General features: G+C 38.6%; 1 protein-coding gene across 4 annotated transcripts in view; it reads left to right on the forward strand.

Moving 5' to 3' along the window:
- LOC127431848 (dipeptidyl aminopeptidase-like protein 6) overlaps positions 1-24,275 on the forward strand; it is a 545,012-nt gene that overhangs the window by 444,828 nt on the left and 75,909 nt on the right. For all 4 annotated transcript variants that reach the window (XM_051682454.1, XM_051682457.1, XM_051682458.1 and 1 more), the window contains 4 exons: positions 10,448-10,542; positions 11,282-11,356; positions 15,018-15,070; positions 17,164-17,245. In XM_051682454.1, the coding sequence (XP_051538414.1) occupies positions 10,448-10,542; positions 11,282-11,356; positions 15,018-15,070; positions 17,164-17,245 (305 nt within the window). The remainder of the gene's footprint in view (positions 1-10,447; positions 10,543-11,281; positions 11,357-15,017; positions 15,071-17,163; positions 17,246-24,275) is intronic.

Here is a 24,275-nt window from a genome sequence, read left to right on the forward strand (position 1 = left end):
TAGTTCTCTGACCATTTTTGTAAACTTATTGTCAAAATTAAGTTGAGGCCAGCATCTGATGCATTTAAAATACAATGTGATTATTTGAATCTAAATCAGTTAATTCATTCCTGTACAAAACCTAACCTCAATTGTCCTGAAAAATCTTCGCTGATTTATGGAAGCCCTGAACCGCAAGGTAAAAAAAAAAAAAAAAAATCACTAGATGACAAAAAACTTTTTAAGGTGTCTTAAAGCCTGTTCACAACAAACCTGTTTATTCTGAATGAAAGGTTCTTTCCGAACGAGCTTTTGTATGGTAACAATGGATTCCAATGCCATTATTCATAATGAGTCCAACAAATCGTCCTCCGACAATCCGAAGGTTTTTTTACGGAGAGTGTTCCAATTTTTTTTTTTTTTTTCTCGGACTGCGATGAAAGCTCACTGACCAATGAGATAAGAGATTTTTTTTCAGGCAAACACCAGCATTGGACGTGCAGCTGATACACTCCACTGAAAATTATATACTTAAAAATAAATAGTTGCAGTTCAGGAACACTTTATACTGCAAAAATGAACCCGGTCTGTATTTGAAAGTCTGCTTATGGTGTTTTTTTATCTTATTGTACATGACTTAATATGTATATCAGTGTGCCTGTTATATTCTCATGGCATTAAAAATAGCAACGAGGTTCGGTAAATCATTTGGACTAAGCTCGTAGTAAAATATCCCATGCAATGTTACAAATTGCAGAACTACACTGTTATTTTTATTGCAAGGATAATATAACAAAGTATTGAAATAATTTAAATAAAGGCAGTGAGCCGGTATTTTCTTTTATATTATATTTAATATATGCATCCTATTTTATACTAAACTGTTATTCTTAATGTACATTATTCCATGAGTATTTTTATCACTGTAACTTGTATTATATTATCCAGGCTTTAACAAAAGAGAAGTTGGGTTCTGGAGTCCTTTTTGAAGATACTCGTAGATAAGTATATGTGCAAATATAAATAGGACATATTTATGCAACAGCGCTCTTACTCATCTCACTCGCATTGAAAAACACAGATTATATTCTCCTAAAAATGCATCAACATCATGGAAAGAACATAATGAAAAAGTAATGCCAAATTAGGTAAATAAATGCTTTAACAGCATTCATTGTATTAATCTCTAACAGCTGAAGGTGCAGGGAGGAGACTGGTATAACAACAGCGCCACCTACTGTACAGGGATGAAATAGTTTTTCATTTCATGTGTTCATGCCTTTAGTGCATTAAATGTTTTTTTCTCTCTCTGATTTTTTTTTTTTTTCTCTGTTTCAGAGAAGAAAAATAATATTTTTTTAGAAAAACTATTCTTTTTTTTATTTTTATTTTTTTACCTTGCGGTTCAGGGCTTCCGTAGTGATTGATCTTGTTTTGACTAATGCGCCTTTCAAATATTCTGCTGTCTGTGTTTTCCACAATGATATAAGTGATCATTGTGTGACTGATGTGGTTAGAGATTCCTAAATGTAAGGCTTGTTTTGTTGAGAGGCAAAAAATGAAGAGCTTTGAGGAGCAGGCATTTTTATATGATTTAAATTATTTTGACTGGAATAGAATTGCTCTTATGGATAATGCTGATATGGCCTGGAACTTTTTCCATGTCATCCTTCTTAAAATATTAAACAGACATAGGCCTTTTCGTAAAGTTAGAGTAAAAGGACATGATAATCGCTGGCTTAATCTGATTTTTCTAGCCTACATCATGAACATAATAAAGCTTGGGCTAAGGTAAGAAAGTCAGATACTGAGGTTGAATGGCTTTGCTATAGACAGATAGGAAATAATTGTTATTCTTTTGAGGAAAGCAAAGGCTGAGTTTTATTTATCGATGTCTAAGTATCAGTCATTGCACAGTAACTGCTGCTATGAAGGTCGCAAATGTCTTTTTTGAAGCTTTAGATAATAAGCAAAAGTGTTTGTCTCTTTTTATTGATTTATCTAAAGCTTTTGATATAGTGGACCATGATATTTTAATACAGCGTCTGGGTAATTCAGGCTTTTCTAAATATGCTGTTCGCTGGTTTACTAGCTATCTTACGGATAGAACCCAGGCCATTAAAGTATCTGATACTTTGAGAGTGTGTAAATGGGATACCACAAAGATCCTGGCCCTGATGGCATTCCAGGCTGGGTGCTCAAGGCCTGTGCTGAGCAGTTATCTGAGGTCTTCACCAAAATATTTAACTTGTCCTTGGCCCAGGCAGTTGTCCCCACCTGCTTCAAGACAGCCACTATCGTTCCAATACCAAAACATGCTGCTGCAATGGTCCTCAATGACTTTCGCCTGGTAGCTCTTACTCACATCATTGCCAAGTGTTTTGAGAGGCTGGTTCTCTACCACCTGAAAACCTGCCTGCCCCCATCACTGGACCCATATTAGTTTGCCTACAGAACCAAAAGTTCAACAAAGGATTCCATCACCTCAGCTCTACACTCCACCCTGACTCACCTGGGCAATAGTAACTCCTATGTCATGATGCCATTCATCGATTTCAGTTCTGCCTTTAACACCATCATCCCATCCAAGCTGATCTCTAAGCTCACAGATCTTGGCATCAGCACTTCCCTCTGCAACTGGGCATTGGACTTTCTAACAAACAGACCACAGACTGTTAGGCTTGACAATCACACTTCCTCCACCCTCATTCTGAACACTGGCATACCACAGGGCTGCGTGCCGAGTCCTCTCATCTACTCCCTCTTCACTCATGACTGCTTACCTGTGCATGGCTCTAACTCCATAATCAAGTTTGCAGATGACACAGTGGTAGGCCTGATCAATGGTGATGATGAGACTGCCTACAGGAATGAGGTTCAGCACCTGACAGTGTGGTGTGCCGACAACAACCCAGCCCTTAACACCCAGAAAACCAAAGAGCATATTGTGGATTTCTGATGGAGCAAGAGAGGCCGTGCACACACCCCTGTCTACATAAATGGGACTGAAGTGGAGCACATGCCAAGTTTTAAGTTCCTGGGTGTCCACATCTCTGAGGATCTTTCCTGGGCCCTCAACACTTCCACCCTGATCAAGAAAGTGCTGCAGCATCTGTACTTTTCTTAGGAGACTAAGGAAAGCTCATCCATCTCGCCAGATCCTGCTGAACTTTTACTGCTGCACTATTGAAACATCTTAACTAACTGCATCATAGTGTGATATGGTAACTGCACTTATTCAGATCAGAAAGCACTCCAGCGGGTGGTGAAAACTGCCCAATATATGGACTGTTTAATCCTCTCCCATCTGGGAGACGCTACAGGAGTCTTCGCTGTCGCACCAGCAGTCTCAGAAACAGTTTCTTCCCTTCAGCAGTCAACCTACTGAACTCTGGTGCTGAACTGCGCTACATTATTACTGCTGTTTGCACACTACCTTTAATACTTGAATCCTATGCACCTTCTATCTTGCATTTAACTGTTTAGATCTGTTCCATGTAATTTGCACTACAATGCTAAATGCCATTTTATACCTCATCCTCAATCTCATTCCGTTTTTGCACATTTTGCACTATTTACACATGATGTCATATATTCACACATCTCTGTACAATGCATCATATCTATTTACATTCCTGTCATTTGCACTGAGCTGGTCTCTACCTCTTGCACTATTACTGTGTGTGTGTGTGTGTGTGTGTATGTGTCTATATATATATATATATATATATATATATATATATATATATATATATATATATATATATATATATGTGTGTGTGTGTATGTGTGTGTGTATGTATGTATGATTCAACTTTATTGTCATTGTGCAGAGTACAAGTACAGAGCAAATGAAATGCAGTTAGCATCTAACCAGATGTGCAAGTAACACACATATATATATATATATATATATATATATATATATATATATATATATATACACACACATACATACATACATATATGTATACTTGCACTTCTGGTTAGATGCTAACTGCATTTCATTTGCTCTGTACTTGTACTCTGCACAATGACAATAAAGTTGAATCTAATCTAATCAGTTCTTGGTCCTCTTTTATTGTCTATATAAACTCAGCAAAAAAATGTCCTCTCACTTTCAACTGCATTTATTTTCAGCAAACTTAACATGTGTAAATATTTGTATGAACATAAAAAGATTCAACAACTAAGACATAATCTGAACAAGTTTCACAGACATGTGACTAACAGAAATGGAATAATGTGCCTGAATAAAGGGGGGGTCAAAATCAAAAGTGACAGTCAGTATCTGGTGTGGCCACCAGCTGCATGAAGTACTGCAGTGCATCTCCTCCTCATGGACTGCACCAGATTTGCCAGTTCTTACTGCGAGATGTTACCCCACTCTTCCACCAAGGCACTTGCAAGTTCTCGGACATTTCTGGGGGTAATGGCCCTAGCCCTCACCCTCCGATCCAACAAGTCCCAGACGTGCTCAATGGGATTGAGATCCGGGCTCTTCGCTGGCCATGACAGAACACTGACATTCCTGGCTTGCAGGAAATCACGCACAGAACGAGCAGTATGGCTGGTGGCATTGTCATGCTGGAGGGTTATGTCAGGATGAGCTTAAGGGAGGAGGATGTCACACTGCCCCAGACCATGACGGACCCTCCACCTCCAAATCGTTCCCGCTCCAGAGTACAGGCCTCGGTGTAACACTCATTCCTTCGATGATAAACACAAGTCCGATCATCACCCCTGGTGAGACAAAACCGCGACTCATCAGTGAAGAGCACTTTTTGCCAGTCCTGTCTGGTCCAGCGAAGGTGGGTTTGTGCCCATAGGCGACGTTGTTGCCGATGATTTCTGGTAAGGACCTGCCTTGCAACAGGCCTACAAGCCCTCAGTCCAGACTCTCTCAGCCTATTGCGGACAGTCTGAGCACTGATGGAGGGATTGTGCATTCCTTGTGTAACTCGGGCAGTTGTTGTTGCCATCCTGTACCTGTCCCACAGGTGTGATATTCGGATGTACCGATCCTGTGCAGGTGTTGTTACACGTGGTCTGCCACTGCGAGGATGATCAGCTGTCCTTCCTGTCTTCCTGTAGCGCTGTCTTAGGCGTCTCACAGTACGGACATAGCAATTTATTGCCCTGGCCACATCTGCAGTCCTCATGCCTCCATGCAGCATGCCTAAGACATGTTCACGCAGATGAGCAGGGATCCTGGGCATCTTTCTTTTGGTGTTTTTCAGAGTCAGTAGAAAGGTGTCTTTAGTGTCCTAAGTTTTTATTTACAACAGTTAGTTCTGGTCCTCGAATCTGATTGGATAAGAGATGTTCCATGAGTACTGATAGTCTCACACCGTCATCACTCGGACGCTTCACTGTGTGTATCACTCCGCTTGTGTTCATGCCGTTGTAAACTAAAGTGTAAGAGCAGTGCAGATGTGTTAAGAGCTACTGTATATGTGTCTCTTTACATGTAATTTTTTGACATTACATATGTTAGCCAGCAGGTGGTGGCAAAAGATCATTTTTGTGTGTAATATGAGCCAGGTAGGTGATGTGAAGTCAGCGTCAGTCAGTGTTTACATACAATAGCACTACGTGATCGCTCATATTACTGCTGCACTACTAAAGCTTGGAAATGGCTTTAAACGGTTTTAAACAAACAACTTTATGGGTCATCACAGCTGAGAGACACAACAGACTGATTAATTACACAAACTCAAGGCACTTACCTCTTACTGGAGTTTCCACATTGGAGAGGACATGCTCTTTAAAATGGTGGAGAAGATTGCGGTTTCTATAGTGAATGACTCTTGTGCACCGGCTACCGCGAAATAGGGAGAAATACCCCTGCATGGATGGCTATTTTTCCACTGAGAAAGCTGATCTTCAGAAAGCTGACAGCATCTCTGCTTGGGAGTGGCAACAGGTGATAGCACACACTCCGTCTCTCTCTCTCTCTCTCTCACACACACATACACACACACACACACACACACACACACACACACATACACACACACACATCCATCCTTGTTTATCCAATAACTTGGCAGAAACAGCACAAGCCATGGTACTATTTATGAAGTGACATTTTTGAATTACTAATGAAGGCTTGGACGCATTATTTGGTTTGAACCAGCAATGGAAGATTCTGATCCGTCACGTAAGAAAGTAGTTCCATGCACAAATGCATTTTTATGACCATACTACTAATTTTTATAAATGTACTTGTTCATTGAACTGTTGTATATAAGCAATATCACACTCGCAATCGTGCTATATGGCCCTAAATCAGCACTGCTATGATTACCTACGGCACTCGGCCTGTGGCCGAATCACAGCAGTGCTGATGTAGGGCCATATCGCACTCTTGCTCGTGTGATATTGCTTAAATAACTGTGACCTTAATTGCCTATTCATTTGAACAAGTGTGAACCCTACCATTTGAACCTTGGTGTGCACCAAACAAGCGGACCGAGAACGCCTGAATAGTGGGTCTCAGTCCGTTTCCAAACAAACTCTGGTGCGATTCAATTGATATGAACGCAACATGGAACAAAGACATCTAAACGGACCAAAAACAGGAAGTAATTTGCCTAATACTGACCTCAAGCATACCTGGTTCTTCTCATCATAGGAGCTATGTTGCCCATTGCAGTTCGGTAATTACAAAACGTCCGTGATGATACCGTCTGTATGAATGTAAGAGCTGCTTTAAACTCATACAAGAATACACAGAAAGCAACCGAGGCATATTAGTGAATAAGATTAATACGTTTACACTGTAGTCTGGTGGTGTGAATAAAGTCTATGCTTAATGATCTTATGATGTGTTGTTTATTGATTAAAATGAGAATATACACATTAAATATATACTATATATTCACTGTTGGGCCTCATGTATTCAGATAGAAGACAAAGGCAGGCCTAACACAGTCGTAAAACCTAACTCAGGCCCACATACCAAGTCATACATTTTACTGATAAAAACAAAGGGAGTCCAAAACAGACTACAAATCCCATGAAGCCTTGCTCACTAAAGGATCGAACTCTCAACTCCTATTGGATGAGGCACACAACAGAACGTCCCTCAACCATGACATCATCAGGAGTAAAAATACCTCTGAAATGCTTCCGGGATTTGCTTCCAGCAACTTTGCTCGCCGTGCATAGACGCAGCTGATCGCTGCTCTCAGGTGTAGCCTCGTGGCACAAGGAAGTAACGTCCGACTTGAAACTGTGGCCATACAATCTCCATCTCGCTGGACGAGTTGACATTACTCTGTGTTCCACCGAACACTCTAACGGATCCAAAGGAGACCACCGAGCAATCCGTATCTTCATCCGTTTGCCTGCAGAGGTGAAGAGATTAAAGATTTCTCTTCCATCTTTAATCAAGTCGACGTCGCTGATTTCTCCGCCAGCCCGCCGAGAATCAACAGCCATACCGCCCGCCGACAGAGCAAGGAAACGGCCTCCCGTCATCACCCGAGCCTTGAGGAACCGAGTCGGAGTTAAAGGACAGATGAACACACATTCGTCTGTGTCCTCATGCGATTCAAGTAAGAGGTTACGTCTGGGCAGAGATAGAATATTATAGTGTGTTATTCTTGTGTATCAAGGTTATTGCTTGTACAGTTTACGGACCACCGAGTCCGGCTAACACTCAGGGTATTAATTATCACGAATGAGATTTGCTGTATTGTAGTCCAACCACATTGGACTGTTGTGCATTTCCGCCATCGTGAGTGAGACCGGCACACTGAGTTTATCCATTAAAGAATCAAAGACCACGGGACGCTTTACGAGCCGTCCACCGCCGTCTCTGAGTGATAAACTAACAGCTGCTTTTTCTCCCACGATCGCGAAATCGGCTTTGGGGCCAACACTTTATTCTCTCTCTCTCTCTCTCTCGTACTAACCACACACACGACCCCTCAAAAACATTCTCGCGCACATTTTTGGCTGGTAGATAGCTTCGTGATAAAGCTCAGCTTTGTCCCTAAGCTATCGTACAAGCAGATACACGCGGTAAACTGGTAGACACCATTGACTGGTTTCTCTCCGCCCACATTCACGGCCATATTCTCTGGTGGGAAGTCTCGCGTGACATCGCGTGAAGTCTCACGTCCGCCATTTTGTGCACGTCCCTCCTTACACACACACACACACACACACACACACACACACACACACATACACCTTATGTGTTATAGGATTATTTTGGTTTCCATATCTAATCATATCACTGTTTAGTTTGTAGTTGTTGGAAGTTTATTGACTGCATTGTATTAATTATTAATTGATACTACTGCATAAATAAACTTTGTTTATATTACAAAGAGAAGTGTTTTGGTTTGTTTTGGATACACCTGTGTCATGCTGACGGGATGTCAGTGCTCGGATTCAAACCTTCATTCATTGTTTTTTTTTTTTTCAAAAAATCGATATTCTTCAGATGTCGATTTTCCTAAGAAAACAATCTAATATTGTGGCTGTTTTACTATTTGGTTATTAGTCCCTAATTCTAGGGTGGTGCCCCATCAATATTAATCCTTATTAATATTCTATTGATTTTTGATAATTGATAATTTGATGATTGTTGATTTTGAAGGATCAATAAGCTAGTGTTAATTTTAATTAATGTTTCATTGATGTTAATGATTAGTGATTATCTTTGATAATTGTTGATTTAAAGGATTAAAAAAAAAGCTAACATTGATTCTCATCAATGTTCTATTGATTTTAATAATTAACTATCTTTGATAATTATTAATTATTGCTGATAACCAAACCCGCTCCTAAACATAGCACACTACATTTACTGGAGCCCCATATGAGGTTATATTGAGTTAGATTCAATTAATTAATTTAAATATTAATTAATAACTAAATAAATAATTACCAATTATTTCTGATAGTAACACTGATCTAAACAACCAGTAAAGCCCTACATCACATTATAGTGTTTTTTTTTTACAGTGTGTTACAATTAAGACATGCCTTTATACAGTCTGGGTGTAATGAATAACATCGTCCTATGTGCATTTCCAGTTTAACTGTATCTGAATAGATGATGTTATAAATATAACTGACACATGTACAGATAACTGACATGTCTGAATGAATGAGCAAAGACCCACAAGTGTTTTATCCCTGCTCTCCCCCTTCATCGCTGTTTGACTTCGGCGAAATGAAGCCGTGTCACTTAAAATATAAAACTTTATTGAAAGAAAAATTACATTTTGGCTCTGGTAATTAAACAACAGTATCACCTTTTCATGATTTATAAATAGAAACAAAAAATTTAGCCGGCTTTTGCCACATCCCACAGTGCAGCACACTGAAGGTATATGGAATTTTGGTCACAAACATGGCGGCGCAGTCATACGGTGACATCTAATGAAACGGATCATATTGAATGCATCAGCGCACTGTCTTCATATGCTGGATGTTGTCTACCATGAGGCCTTAACGTTTATTACTAATTGCTCAAATCTTACTCACCACTGTACATTATACTCAAGTCGAATGGCCATCATTTTTAATGCATAGACTTAGTCATTGGTATATATTTATTTACAAGCACTTTCAGGAATATAACCTAGTTATTTATCTGTTTTCGATGATGCAGAAATGTTGTGTTTATGGACTACGCTTAGGATATCGTACTCCTAAATGTTACTCTGAAATGGGTAAAAAGTCTTTATTGTTTTCAACACCATTTTCTTGGAACAATTTGCAATCTGTCCTTAAACTTCAAGATCTTATTAATCTTAGTGAATTTAAAATGATAGTTAAGTCCAAGGAATTAGAATCTTTTGGTTGTATGTTGATTTATGTGGTATGCTCTCTAGATCTGGTTGCTGCCTTTTTTGTCTAGGTCTCTCTTTGTAAAAAATATTCAAATCTAGTTAAATAAAGGTAAAAAAAAAAATGCATTCGTAGAAGAAAAAAAAAGTGTTAATTGCATTCCATGTGACCGTAGCAAACTGACCCATTAGAATTGCTGTGATTTCAGTGCTTTCCTCTTTGGCTTTAAAGTTATTGTGAAGGTAATTGTGTCACCTCTTATCAATGATTAGTTATGCATGATTTATAAAAAAAAAAAAAAAAAAGGAAAGAAAAAAAAGCTCAATTTTTGCTCAATTTGCGATCTTCTCATGAGGGCCATGTCTGACATTCCAGACCTTTCAAAGAGAATTTTGGTTGATGTCCTTTCCAAAGTCATTGTCACTAGCTGAAAACCTTAAAAGAAAACTTTTATCATTCCAGTTTAACTGTCGTCCCCCTGGTACAGCTTGTGAACTTTGAAATGCACATTGACTTGATTATTGACAGAAGAGAGAAAGTAAAAGACAGTCTACAGCGACCTGAAAATAACTTTCAGAGCACACAGTTTTACACACTAATGCATTTTCCCCCACCCTTTCCCACTAATTGTGTCTCTCATCATCTCTCCATTTAGGTAATGAACTCCTGTATCGTACCCGTGATGGCGATGTGGTTCGCTTTAACATGGACACCAACGAGAGTACAATCCTGGTGACCAACAGGAAGTTTGTAAGTGTTCTTAATCATTTTACTCCTTCTCTTTTTTCGTCCACAATAGTATAACCCTTTAAATTTTACCTTTAAAATTAGTGGAACACTGTACTGTATTCTAAAGGGGGGAACAAAAAACGTTTGCTTTTTTTTTTTTTTAATCTCTCCCTATAGAACAACTTTCCTCAGGCAGAGCAAAATAATATAAAGCAATAATATCACAGCCTAACATTCACAACCCCAGTGGACAATCAAATTCTGCCCTGCATTGTTTTCTGTTTTTCATGTACATTCAGTTTCACTAGGCAATACGTCACATTATGGAAGATAAATGCACTGTGAATGTTTCGTGTTGTTTTAAGCACATGCGTGCACTTTCAAGCATTAGCACACTACATGCTCTGCAGTATAAATTACGCCATTGTCTCAGTCAGCATATCACAGTGCTGACAGTTCTATTGTTCCTAATAGAGCTGAAACCATCCATCATTTGCGCTATGTTCTGTGTAGCTTGTTAACAAGCTCAGATCATTAAAGAGAGTATGGTGAGTTGTAATTCAGCATCAGTGTAAGAACAGGGAAGGCAAGAACACACAATGTGTTAGTTCAGAATGAAAAAGAGTGGTGGTTCTGATTAATGCCAAAATTTCCCTGTTACTGCGAGAAACAATCTGCCAAAGTAATTTAAGGAATGTGCTAATTAAATTGTATGGTAAAATATCTTGTATGCCTTTTCTCTGTCCTTTTTTTCTTCCAGGAAATGTACAAAGCCAGCATTTATGAGGTTTCCCCAGATATGAAACTCGTTCTGTTGGCCTACAATGTTCAGCCGGTGAGGCCTGTGTTTTTTTGTATCTGTCTTGAAATGAAATTAATTATGGTACAAAGTGAAAGCTGTCGATTGAGCTTAACTTGTATTGAACCTGGAGCATTCCTTTAAGCACTTTATTAGCACTTTGTAGAGTCAAGATGTGCTTTTATTAGCCAAAAGTATTTTTTTATTTTTTTATTTTACATCTTTAGAGTTTTCATTTCATACTAGCAAACAAGACATACATAAATTGTTGACATTTTATGAAGATTTTGCACATTGTTTATTAAACACATCTTTAAATAACAGAATATATTTATTATCCATTGACAAGCTGTCAGTAGATCATAGAACTGACACTTCGGTTAATCTGCCATGGCGAGCATGGTTAAAATGGCCAAATAATCACCCTGACTGATGAATTGGTCAACCATTACCCCAGACACCCATTTTCAGGTCTGTTTGGATGTGGTTACCCTGCATCACACTCAAGTTACAAAAACTTCCTTGTGCTTACACACCAGCTCAACGAATGAAACTCTGACATCCAACAAACTTGGGTCTGCACCAAAAGAAAATACCCAGACAGTATGAAATAGTGGGGAGAAACATGTTTTGATCCTTTATGGATTTCTGTTCTTCTCAGCATCATGATACCTCAAGAGTTAATCAAGAGCAAACACAGCAGAGAGTTTCTTAATGAAGGTTGAGCCAGACACACTAAAGGTCTGAGCAGAAGATGGTGAGAAAGTTTAGATCACAACAGCTGTCTTACAGAGCTGAAAGACAGGAGAAGTGTCATCGGCGCTTGGAGAGTGACACCAAAACATTTAACACACATGATAAGAAAAGAGTGTGCTACACACACACAGACACACACTTGTTCATAACACGCCCCTCATTCTCAAACTCTGTTATGGTACTGCTTGCCCTTCACAAAGCTTCACTTTGACTGTATTAACGCCGTCCAACAGAACATGTGTCATACTCATGTCAGCAGTGAGCATATGCTACGGTCAGCCCTCTGACTTACAGACAGATGTTGACACTGTCCTCAGAGTGATACAACAAAGAGCCTGTTACTGCACTCCATGAGCCTGTCTCTTTACAACCAGATGGACTGTGAATTTATAAAATAAATAGTTCCGGTGTTAAATTCTGATTGAACAAGCCATGTTCGAAGCCTTAAAATAGCCAATTGGTGGGACTGGGCTAAAATAAGCCATTGGGCTAAGATGAGTTATGAGGATTAAAAGAAAAAAGGTTGTAGGTGAACTTTCAGATACTTGATAATTTAGTTGGTGCTCTTCTAAGTTATGATGTGGTAATAAGACAAATGCACTAAAGTCTGGTCTGCGAAGCTTTTTTGTTTTCAAAATAGCGAGTGTGGGGCACGATGTGCCAATAATTATTCTACAGAGCCCCTTAAAGGACACGGAGGGAATTTATTTTCTGAAAGAGCTTTGCTTTCACTCGCAATAGTTTTGCGTTACCTCAAAAATTTGTATTTCCTCGTAAAAGCTTAATCTATCATTTAAAGCAACACTATTTTATTTATTTATTTAAATTGTTTGTTAGAAATGAACAAAATTTCATTGAGCAAGTACACCAACAATCTCTCTTCCAAACCATGTTTTTGCCTTTGCCGATTCACTATGGTAAGCCTATAATAATTATTTATATATTAGAGCTGTCGGGACAGATTTGGCAGGAAATTGCTTAGTTTTATCATTTGTCTGTGCGTGTTTACGTCATGTCTGTAAAGAAAAGAAGGTCCAGTTAATACAGCGCGTGTATGTCCGGTGATAGGTGTGGTAGTAGCTTGAAGCGGAAGCTTGTAGCCACAACAAATGAGCGAAATTGACCATGGATCATTCAAAATGGCAAACCTCTGGGGAATTGCCTGTTTTCAAAATAAGAAACCTCTAAAAAGAGTCTGCAAGCAAAAAGGTAAAGTGACAGAGACCGTAATAAAACACGATACAACATTGGATTGGCTTTTTAGAGGTGGTGACAACTCTGAGATCTTAAAGGATTTAAAACCCAGAGATGGAGTTTTTCTTGCTATAAGATATTTTATTGGACCGATAGTTAACCAGGTAGCTCTCTTAGTGCGGTAGTTCGTTAGATAGAGTTAGCCACTCTAATGGGGCATTTTATTATGGATTGTGTTACTGCAGTGCTTTCATTTTCAAGGAAGTACAAATAAAAAAACTTTATATGCTGGTAACAATGCCAATCTCTAAACCAGTTACTAATTTGGTCTATTTGCCTGCTTATAATTTATAAGTTATAATAGCTTCCATTTGATTTATCTGATATGACTAGCAGTCTTCTAGTCTAATGTCATTGGTGCCTAACTTTTGTAAAGCTATTTATTTTAAAACAACTGTTTTTAGGGGCCTGGGTAGCTCAGCTAGTATTGACGCTGACTACCACCCCTGGAGTCGCAAGTTTGAATCCAGGGTGTGCTGAGTGACTCCAGCCAGGTCTCCTAAGCAACCAAATTGGCCCGGTTGCTAGTGAGGGTATAGTCACATGGGGTAACCTCCTCGTGGTCACGATTAGTGGTTCTCGCTCTCAATGGGGCGTGTGGTAAGTTGTGTGTGGATCACGGAGAGTAGCATGAGCCTCCACATGCTGTGAGTCTCCGCAGTGTCATGCACAAAGAGTCACGTGATAAGATGCACGGACTGACTGTCTCCACCCGGATTGAGGTGAGTAACCGCGCCACCACAAGGACCTACTAAGTAGTGGGAATTGGGCATTCCAAATTGGGAGAAAAGGGAATAAAAATAAATAAATAAATAAACAAGATGGATAAAGCTATTGCGAGGAAACCCAAAATAATTTGAGGAAACGCAAAACTATTGTGAGGAAACTCAAAAATGTATTTTTTTTTAAATCAACAAAATGATATAAAAAAACATTTTAACATAGATAACATAGCATTTTCTTAAATATTTGTGACAAACAACATAGTTCATTGTGTCTCTCATAAATGCCACCCATCACAAGACACTGTGATTTTGCTCCTCACATTTTCATTTTTGTGGCCTTACGCAAGAAAGGTTCTGGAGGGGAAAAAACATCCTACGTAAACCTCTGATAGCAAAAATTCCAACAATGTTTTAGACTTTTTGTATATCTTTGATTTGAACCCCCCAGCGAGTGTCAGATTATCATTCTTACGATTCCACTTAGACTATGTAATGTTGCCGTTTCTAATAAAGTTACCAGCCAGCTATTTTATTTATTGAGCCAAAGGCATTTTGGAACACAACAATGTGTGTAATTGAGCTTATGTAGCAGAAGTGTTGCGTTTACAGAGTATGTTTCAGGTCTAAGGCTAATTAACTATATTATATGGTGGAAGATTTGTATTTATTGCAATTATTAATAATAAATGACTTTTTTATTGAAAATTTTAACATTCTGGGATTGTCACCATTTTGTAAAAGCAAAAAGATTATTAAGACTGTGTGTTACCATGATTTAACCACATTAAAATCATGCCATAACAATAGCCCTTAACTCTGGTTAAATCACTGTAACATATTGTGGCTTATTGCTGGCAATGTCAATAAGCATTTTTCTCAAAATGTATTTTCTTTTTTTTCTCTCTATCCCTCTTTTTCTGTCTTTCTGTCTCTATTCGTCTTTGTGTCATTCAAATTGTCAGGTTTACCAGCACTCATTCACTGCGGACTACATCATTTGCAGTCTGGAAACTCCGTAAGTTGCTGAGCTCACCAATATAAAAAGTCCATTTGTCATCATTATACAACCAACGGAGAAAAAAATTGATGCAGCATTTTACCATTATAGTTCATGTCGTGTTAAATCCATTCAGAGGATGTAATCTGTCTATACTGCTAACCTGTGTCCGTACCACCACACTTTTAACCGCCCCATCTGTTCTGTGATTAGCACAGAGACGTACAGCTTGTATCACCTGTAATTTTTAAGCCTACAGGCACAACACTTATGTAAATGACAGCAGAATAAAGCAACTATATTTATGAGCTGTGTGAAACTGAGCAGATGCTGACACAGCGCTGGGCTATCGCCCCGGCCGGATTTAACAGCAGATGGGGATATACTATAACCTTTAGATTTGCTGCTGCAGGAATTCCCTCACAGTGCTTTATTCCCTGTGCTGTTGTGTTGCACTGTGTTGTACACCATGATGAAATCAATATCAGTTGGCAAATGGTTCACTGCACAGGATACAGGAAGTATAGTCTGTTAGTCCTTTGAAGACATGAATGTTTAATTAATTACATATCTGTCTTTTAGGGATGGGACAGGATGGACAACTAGGTTTTTCAAAAACATTTTAATGCCATGGAACCCCAAATATGATGATCCCCATTTGAGGGACTCCCTTTCTAAAATATTAAATCAGATATATATTTTTATGTAGATAGAACAATTTATACTGTGTGAGAAAAATAAAAGTAATATTAAGTATATAAAGTATTATTCTAAATAAAGTATTAGTGTGTGATATATTAAAGACAACACAGTAGCGAATTTAGGCATGGGCGACATGTGCAGTTGCCCAGGGTGGCATCTTGCGGGGGGGCGGCAGCATCTTGTGGTGGGGCGGCACGAGGCACCCACACATTTCACTTTGGAACTGCCGCTATACATGTATTTCACCACGTTATATAATTTGTTCAAATATGTCGCCGCAGTCACTGAATTTGAATGACATAATACAGGATTTCTGACCAGCCTTTATAAAACAAACTGAATCAGATATAATGTAAAATTCGATAAGTGTGTTAACTAGTAAAAATGTTTAGATTCTTATGTTAATGACTACTTTGACTGCCCTAAAAAATACATTTTGTAAAATCTTTTTTTTTTCCTTTAATTTCTTTCCACAGACCCCAGTTTGAAAACCTCTGAACTAGTTGACTCCTTATCCAACAACTGACTAGTCAAACAATCATCAACGACTGGCGGTGCTTTAAAAGGGGTGAAATTAGAGACACAACTTGTCAGAGAGGGTTTTAGCATACTGATAGTGTGCTAACAGTAAAAGTAACTGTTAGCTTGGATAGACTGCATGCTTAAACCCTCTTTAAGAAGTCTCTAAATTCATCTCTTTTAATGCACCGCTGATAGAGCCATCAAAGGACTGCTTTTGTAACAAATCCACTGCCTTCAACAGTAAATTTCAAGACAATAATTGTTGGATATTTTTCAACTGTTGGTCTTTACACACATGCAGATATACAACTTTAGCCATTGTATTACGTCTCATTGTTTTTTCTGCAACTCGCAAGGAGGAATAAATATTTTATTAACCCCAACCCAGACCCTAACCTTTAACCTAACCGTCAGTGGAGTAAAAATGTAATTTTAGAGCAGAACTGCGACTTCCGATTTGGACTCACCATTGTGTGTCATGTTATGTACATTGGAAATTTGGAAATTACTTTCTGGATTCCACAGGACCAGAACCTGTGTCTCGTCGGTTGTTCACACAAGATGCTGTCAGTAGCGCCACAGGGTGAACACACTGGAATTGATGCAAAAATGCCTTATGGGGGATATGAAAATTCAGAAGCAGCGTGCAATTTCTTATGTGATCATGTTGGTCCCAAACCCTTTTAATATGGCTATTTGTCAGTTTGAAAAGTGATTTATTTATTTATATTTTTATTTTTGAATTAATATTTTTTTCTTTCTTTCAGAAAACTCATTGACTAGTAAATTTTGACAATATGTAGTTGGCCCATTTCTACTGTCTGTCGGGTGTGTGAATGTCTCTGCCTCTTATTATTTTATTTTATTTTTATTTATTTTTTCCACAGGGAAACATGGATCCTGAACCCTCCAGAAGTGCGAAACGCTCATCTGCAGTTTGCAGGTTGGGGGCCACAAGGCCAGCAGCTGGTAAACAACAATTACCATCTTGTGGAGCTACTTCAACCACTAGAAATCATTTTAAAGGAGCCAACACTTCCATGAGAACACATGAATCACATGTCTGTCCCTCTGTCTCCTTCTCCTCACTCTTTCACAATCTTCCTAGAAATAATCTCTGTGGTTTTTAGAACTCACAGACACACGCTGTTTCTCAAAAAGACTCCAACCCAATTTATGACATCACATCTGTAGGAACACTCACCAGCTCAGATTATATCAGGGACTTTGTGAGTTATGTGTGTGATATTAAATAATTAGGCTATCCAGTCATTCAATGTCCTAGATGCACCAAAAACAGAGTAATTGTTCTGTTAGCGTTCTTATCGTCTTAAAGGAACAGTAGACCCAAACATTTAAATTATTTCATGATTTGCTCATACACATATGTCGTTCCAAATCTGTATGACTTTATTTCTTCCACTTAACACAAAATGAGATGTTTTGCAGAAAATTGAGTACATTTAAATATATAACAAAATTGTACTGTCATTGATGTCAAACCTGCTGTGACAGGCCATATTTAAATGTACACAGTATCTTCTGTAGACTCATGCATGTCAACTGTCATCTCAACTGTTTTTCCAGTAAAGTTTAGCTTTCAATTCAGAACACCTTGAACTGAAGCAGAGTATAATACGTTTTAAACTTAATTATGATTTATTCAGCTCATCATATAATCGTGTGCTCTGCATTTTTCTCATTTTCTGTTGTTTTTTTTTTTTTTTTTTTTTTTACTTTTTCATCGACCTGGTGTGAGAATATTTTCACAATTAGTTCAGTTATGTTTGCTGTGATTAATTTTTGTGCTTTCTAGTAAATATCTGAAAGCCATTTCTTAACTGGCATTTCATTGCTTATCCAATCATTCAAGAGAAACATTTCATAGAGGAAATTAAAATGTTTTAGAAACAGATGTTTGTGTAGATTGCATTGCTATTGAAATCTCCATACTGCATCCCTGTCATTATTTTTAAAGTCACCTTGAGACCCTCACATTCTTACAAAGCTCCACTATAGTGTCTTGAAAACAACATTAAAAAGCATTTTGTATTTCTAGCTGTCAAGGTAGGTCATTAAAGTCTATTGAAACATGTTTGAGCTGTGAATTAACATAGAAGCAGTTCTGCAGTTGGACCTTTTTAATTTATAGCTCACATAATAATTGTTCTTTTATTTTAAACAAGGTTAATCAAATTTACCACAATCATAATTTAGCTTTTAATATCACCATTTTCCACCCCCTCTCTGACTCTTGGAATTTAAATATTTTTTTATTTTTTTTTAACCTTTAAGAGTCAGCCTGAGCTCATAAAAATTATGTAACTGTGGCAACAAATGATATTACATGGTTTCTTACATATGTCGGTGCATTTCCAAGGTGAAATGTCCACTATGTGGTGCCAAAAGTGAGTTAAATGTTCTCCCAAACAGATAAGGTTTTAGCTCTATCAAGTTTTAAATCAACAAAACTGACCTCCCTACCCTAAACCTTAAATGGGTCATGATCTTTTTTTATATAATTTATTATCTTCCCTGAGGTCCACTGATAATGTTAGTAAAGTCTTCTGCACCAAAACAGTCAACTTTAGTAATAGTAATATATGATAAAAATATATAATTTTCCACCCTGGCTGTGGCCTTCTGACTGAAACGCTCGGTTTTGGTCTCAGCGCCTCTAAAATTCAACAAACGCCCACTGTTATGATTGGCTAACATTGTGCATCCCCTCAAATACAGCCATAATTGAAACTCAATCTGAAGAGAATGAACAACCTCCTCAACATAATAAAATTCAATCTCAGGGTTTACACACTATGCACAGCAACACCTCAGCCTGCTCCATGCCATGTCACAGCCACACCTGAGCAGTTGGACCTGGAGATGGTTCCCACCATACACTAACAATAAAAATATAGTGCAGATGTGCGAAAGAACACGCACGTGACTCATTTGTGCTCAAAACAACAAGAAGCAGAGCAGCTGAATGAAACCGAATGGCTCTTTAGACTTTAACTTGACACTGCGTATTTTAAAAGCAGCAAGATACATGACAGCAGTCAAAAACGTCTCAGTAGTGAATGTTAATGTTCAAAAATAATTAAAAATAGTCCAGATGGGTCCCCTTTGGTGTTCAGGAATAGTTAGCCACACTAGGCCTGTCTGTCCTGCTCTCTCGAACTGAGCGCCAGTGGGCGGGGCCAAGGGTGCAATGACTTATATTGTGGGATGTGTAAATACAAATGAGCAATATCTCGTGACGTCACCAACAGACATATTTCAAAACGAGATGTTTCAGCAGGGTGGCGACTATAAATGCTCTTTTTAGACTGGAGAGGAAGTTTTGAGTTCTGAAATTTACAGAATGTTTTTATAGTACAGTTACCTCTTATATGTCTAAATATCAAGGAAAATTTGATTCTCCATTTCATGACCCCTTTAAACCTTAACCTAACCGGTAGTCTCATAAAAGCAAATGTGAGATGAAAAACACAATCATGTTTTCCATGATAAGCCACATTTAAGTTTGCTTTGTTTGTTGTGGTTCTTTAGGCTAAACCACGCCTGTATAGATCAGTGAGTGTCATCCAGTGCAGTTTGAAGTGGCTGTGGTGTGTTTCAAAGAGATTACGAATCGATGCTTCTCCTGAGCCAGTCCACTTTCACTGCTCTTTTTGATGTGTTATTGACACCACTCACATCCACTGCAGCACACTAACTCCAAGCAAAATGCATACACAAACCCAGCATGAAGAACTTCATGATGAAATACAACTACAAGGACTCTGGGTTTCTATTGATTTATAGAAATCAGATTGCAACAGTATAGATATTCACAAACAGGATGAAAATCTGCAGCCATAACATTTAACAATATATAGGTCCTATGCTACTTTAAACAGCCAATAGTTGTCTTAGACTATGTTCACATTAATCTGGATAAATTTGACAAACTTTTTTTTTTTTTTTTTTTTTTTTTTAAACATCTCCGTCCACACTGACATTTTCAAATGTTTTCCAAAAGTTGCTCGTCCACACTGAAACGTCTGAAAATTCTTTGTAATGGGGTAAGGTGGGCAAGGAGGAGGCGGAAACCGGATGGAACTTAGTCAACGGAAGTTTTAATAACATAAATGAACTTGAATCAACTTTAAAGGCAGGTCTTCCCTGCCTTTCTGGAGCCCTGGGAGAGACGAGGGGGGCGGAGCAACAGAGAGAGAGGAGAGAGAGAAAACTGGCTTGCCGGTCCCCGGACACGCCGTCACCTGATCCTCAGCCACTCCTCCGACCTTTGGCAGATGACAGCTCACTCCTCCTCTGGCGGATGGCAGCGAGTCCTCTGATCCCTAGTGGACGGAACGGCTCCTCCCCTTTCTTGGCTGACAACAGCTCGCTCCTCCCCTGGCGGCCGGCAGCGACCCCTCTGTCCCCAGGCAGACAGCTGTGGCTGCTCCCCTGGTGGATAGCAGCGGCGAGGACTCCGCAAAAGCAAATCTCTCCTCCCTCCCGGGTTTCGGCACCAATATAATGGGGTAAGGTGGGCAAGGAGGAGGCGGGAACTGGATGAACAGTCAACATTAGTTTTAATAACATAAATGAACTTGAATCAACTTAAACACAAACACATAGACACACACACAGCGGCCGCATGTGTTTCTCTCTCAAACTGGCGCCTCCAGCTCGTCTTTATCCCCCTTCTGGCTGATTAGCCCAATTCCGGGCGTGTGTCCTCATGGCCTGGCCCGGCCTGACCCTCCTCCTCATCACACGCTTATACTGCAAATGCGGGGAAAAACGTAGGAAGCGTGGACCGGTGTCATTTCCATGTACGGTCTGAAACGCAATTGTCCTCATTGACAGCAATTCCTAGTAAACCTGAAGGTGGTACAAAGTAACATTTATCTTTAACAACGCTATCAAAGTGGATACCAGGCACAACAACGCCACTACAACATGGGCCGCCATCTTAATTGTTTTGGGTTAAATGTATCACATGACAACAAATACAAAATCGATTTTGAATATCTCTGTTTTCCTTATCCACACTACAACGCAAAGGTGTTTACAAATTTATCCACTTGAAAGAGCGTTTTCTAAAAGCTTTGTATTCGCTGGACAAAAACGCCACCTCAGTGTGGACAGAAGGACAAAACGTAACTAGATTTTTTCAAACTAAAACGTATTAATGTGGATGTGGCCTTAAAAACTCACAAACACACTGATGAGAATTAAATGCATTTAGAAGTATTGACCAACAGTTGGCCTGGGTGCCAAATTTTCTAGCTATCCAGCTTCTGTTTTGATAATAAATGTAATGAAGTGAAAACTTAATGCTAGAAATCATTAAAAGTCTACATGTTCACACTGGTTGTTTATGGTCTTCAGAGGTCATGTTTACTACATAAACCCTAAAGAAATTCAGATTCTATTATCAATTTGTTACCTGATTTGCTTTGAAAGCTGTGTTTTGTTTGTGGTGTTCTTTTTAGTGTATTAGAGTATAGTAGTAGATACAAACCCAAAAATATCTGACATTAAAGGATCTTAATGTGATGATAATGTGAGGTGTGTCAAATGACAGTTACTTTCACACATCTGTGCTAACAAGGAAAATGTAGGTAAGTTCAAATAAAATTAGCTGTTATTCAGATCATTATCACTATTCATTAATTCATATTTTAAATGTATTGGATCATTGTCTGAGTAAATATTTGGCATTTAAAGACTGAATAAAGTATCATACCCAATTATGTCTGCTACCCCCAAATTTGAAACATTCAAAGCTTCTTGGTTTGATCCAGGATGGTTCTCCTCTAGACTGATCACATAGTAAATTTGGAAATTTGGGTTAGGTTGACTTTTTTGGAGCCCCTACAGGAGGGCGCCAAAAGCTAGTTGTTTTTAACTGTAAAGGATGTAATACAGTGAAAAGGGAATGCATATAACAGTCAATGGAGTGAAAATAGGAAAATGTATACTCCAAATTAAGCTTATCGCTGATTATGCGAACACGATTTCTTCCTGGTTTCAATGCGGGGTGTGAATCTGGGTCTCACCACTTCCGGTCATACCACAGGAGAAGGTAAACATATTTGAACCGATGCAAAAATGTCTGATTGGAGATGATGCTAACTTGATCAGTAACTCGGCATAATGGGGCCAATGTCAGGGTGTGGAACATCTGTAAAGAACATTCCAACTTACCATGTGATCATGTTCTCTTCTGAGAAAAAATGAAAATGGCCTGTCATCTTCCTCAGGAACTTATTTAAGTGATATTGAGCAGTGTTCATATTTATTTCTAAACGCAGAGGTCATTTTAGAGACATGGCTGTGGAGGTCATTTTTAAAATGAATCCACCAGGTTCCTCTTAGACACAGTCCTGGCTTTGATACTGACATTCACTCCAACAAAGAAAAAAAAAAACACTAAAAAAAGCCTTAGAATCTGTATGAGGTCTCTGTCTTTTGAAGCACTGTCATCTTTTATTCACTGTCAGTTTATATAATATCTATAAAGGGGTCATATCATGGGGACACAATGACACTACAAACAACGTCAATGGAGCCAATTGTGTGATCAGAAGCTTGGCACATCCAGTCACGATAAGGTCATGTTACACACTTCATAAAGTAATATGAGAAAGCTGACTAGATACCAATATTCGTAAAAACCCTTAATAAAAATATAACGTCAAATTTTACCAAATCTTTAGCTGTTTTTTGATGTGTGGAAAGGATGGAAAAATGTGAGTAAAAGTTCAATATATCAATGGTTTGCATCACAAAACACTAATATAAATAAAAAATAAAGAACAATTAAGCTGTACATCCCAAGACACCTCAAAATGCCTGCAGTGAAAAATAATCTCTAGCCACTTTCCTCACATCTAGCTCCCGCATTCCACTCAGAAGTGATCATCCCTATGCTTCCTTTGAGTTACCTTCCACTTTGAGAGCTTCAGAGGGCTAAAAGGTGATAACGGTCATTCACAACTGACTTTTTAAAGGGGTCATGAAATGCTCTTTTTTTATGTAGTTTTATTGTCTTCCCCCAGCCCCTCAAATACAGCTGTTTTCGAAACTCAATCTGAAGAGAATAGTGATGGGAAGTCTGATTCTTTTCCATGAACCGTTTCTTTCGGAAGGTTCGTTTCAATGAACTGGTTCAAAAAACCGATTCACCAGTTCATTTACGTCATTATATATAATGCTAATACGCCAGCGTTGTAGAATACATGCACAAACACATTCAGTAAAGCCATATGTAAGGGCATATTGCTGATTATAACATTTTATTTAATTAAGTTATAATAATAAGGGTGTTTATTGTCATCAGTTTTTCATTCAGTGATCTTACAATACATCCTACATTAAAGTTTTGCACCTAAAGCCTCCAATACTGGCACTGATATACAAACGCGGATGTTCTACATGTCTAAAGCATATAAAGTGATTAAACTGGTCTTAATCAACTCACCCTTTTTTACAGAAACCATGATCCAGCTCATCACAACTTCAGATATAATCTGCATGCACAATACTCAATAGTAATATTAGTTTACATCTCGCGATTGAAACGTTTCGCCCCCTCATTCAAGTCATCTGTTCACGCATGCTCATCAGCTGCTCACTGATGTCCAAAAGAGGCGATTATTAGTTCAGTGTACTGTTGACACGAGAACTGCTGTGATCAACTCAATGTACTTTTGACTTGAGAGCTGCTGTCCTCAGATCAGTGTACTGTTGACTCGAGAACTGCTGCGAATGACTTAATGTACTGCTGATGCAAGAGCTGCTGTCCTCGGATCAGTGTACTGTTGACTTGAGAGCTGTAGACTGGATCATCTTCATACGTTGATTAAGCAGTAATACAATCAAGTCATAAACATATTTTCAGTATATTTTATTTGTTACACTCTCTGTTGTTCAGCAAAATACACCTGAAACATACATTTTGCCCCTTAATCACACACATGCTCAATGTCAGCAGCTCATC

Source organism: Myxocyprinus asiaticus, chromosome 41 (genome assembly GCF_019703515.2).
Source record: "Myxocyprinus asiaticus isolate MX2 ecotype Aquarium Trade chromosome 41, UBuf_Myxa_2, whole genome shotgun sequence".
NCBI classification, from domain to species: domain Eukaryota; kingdom Metazoa; phylum Chordata; class Actinopteri; order Cypriniformes; family Catostomidae; genus Myxocyprinus; species Myxocyprinus asiaticus.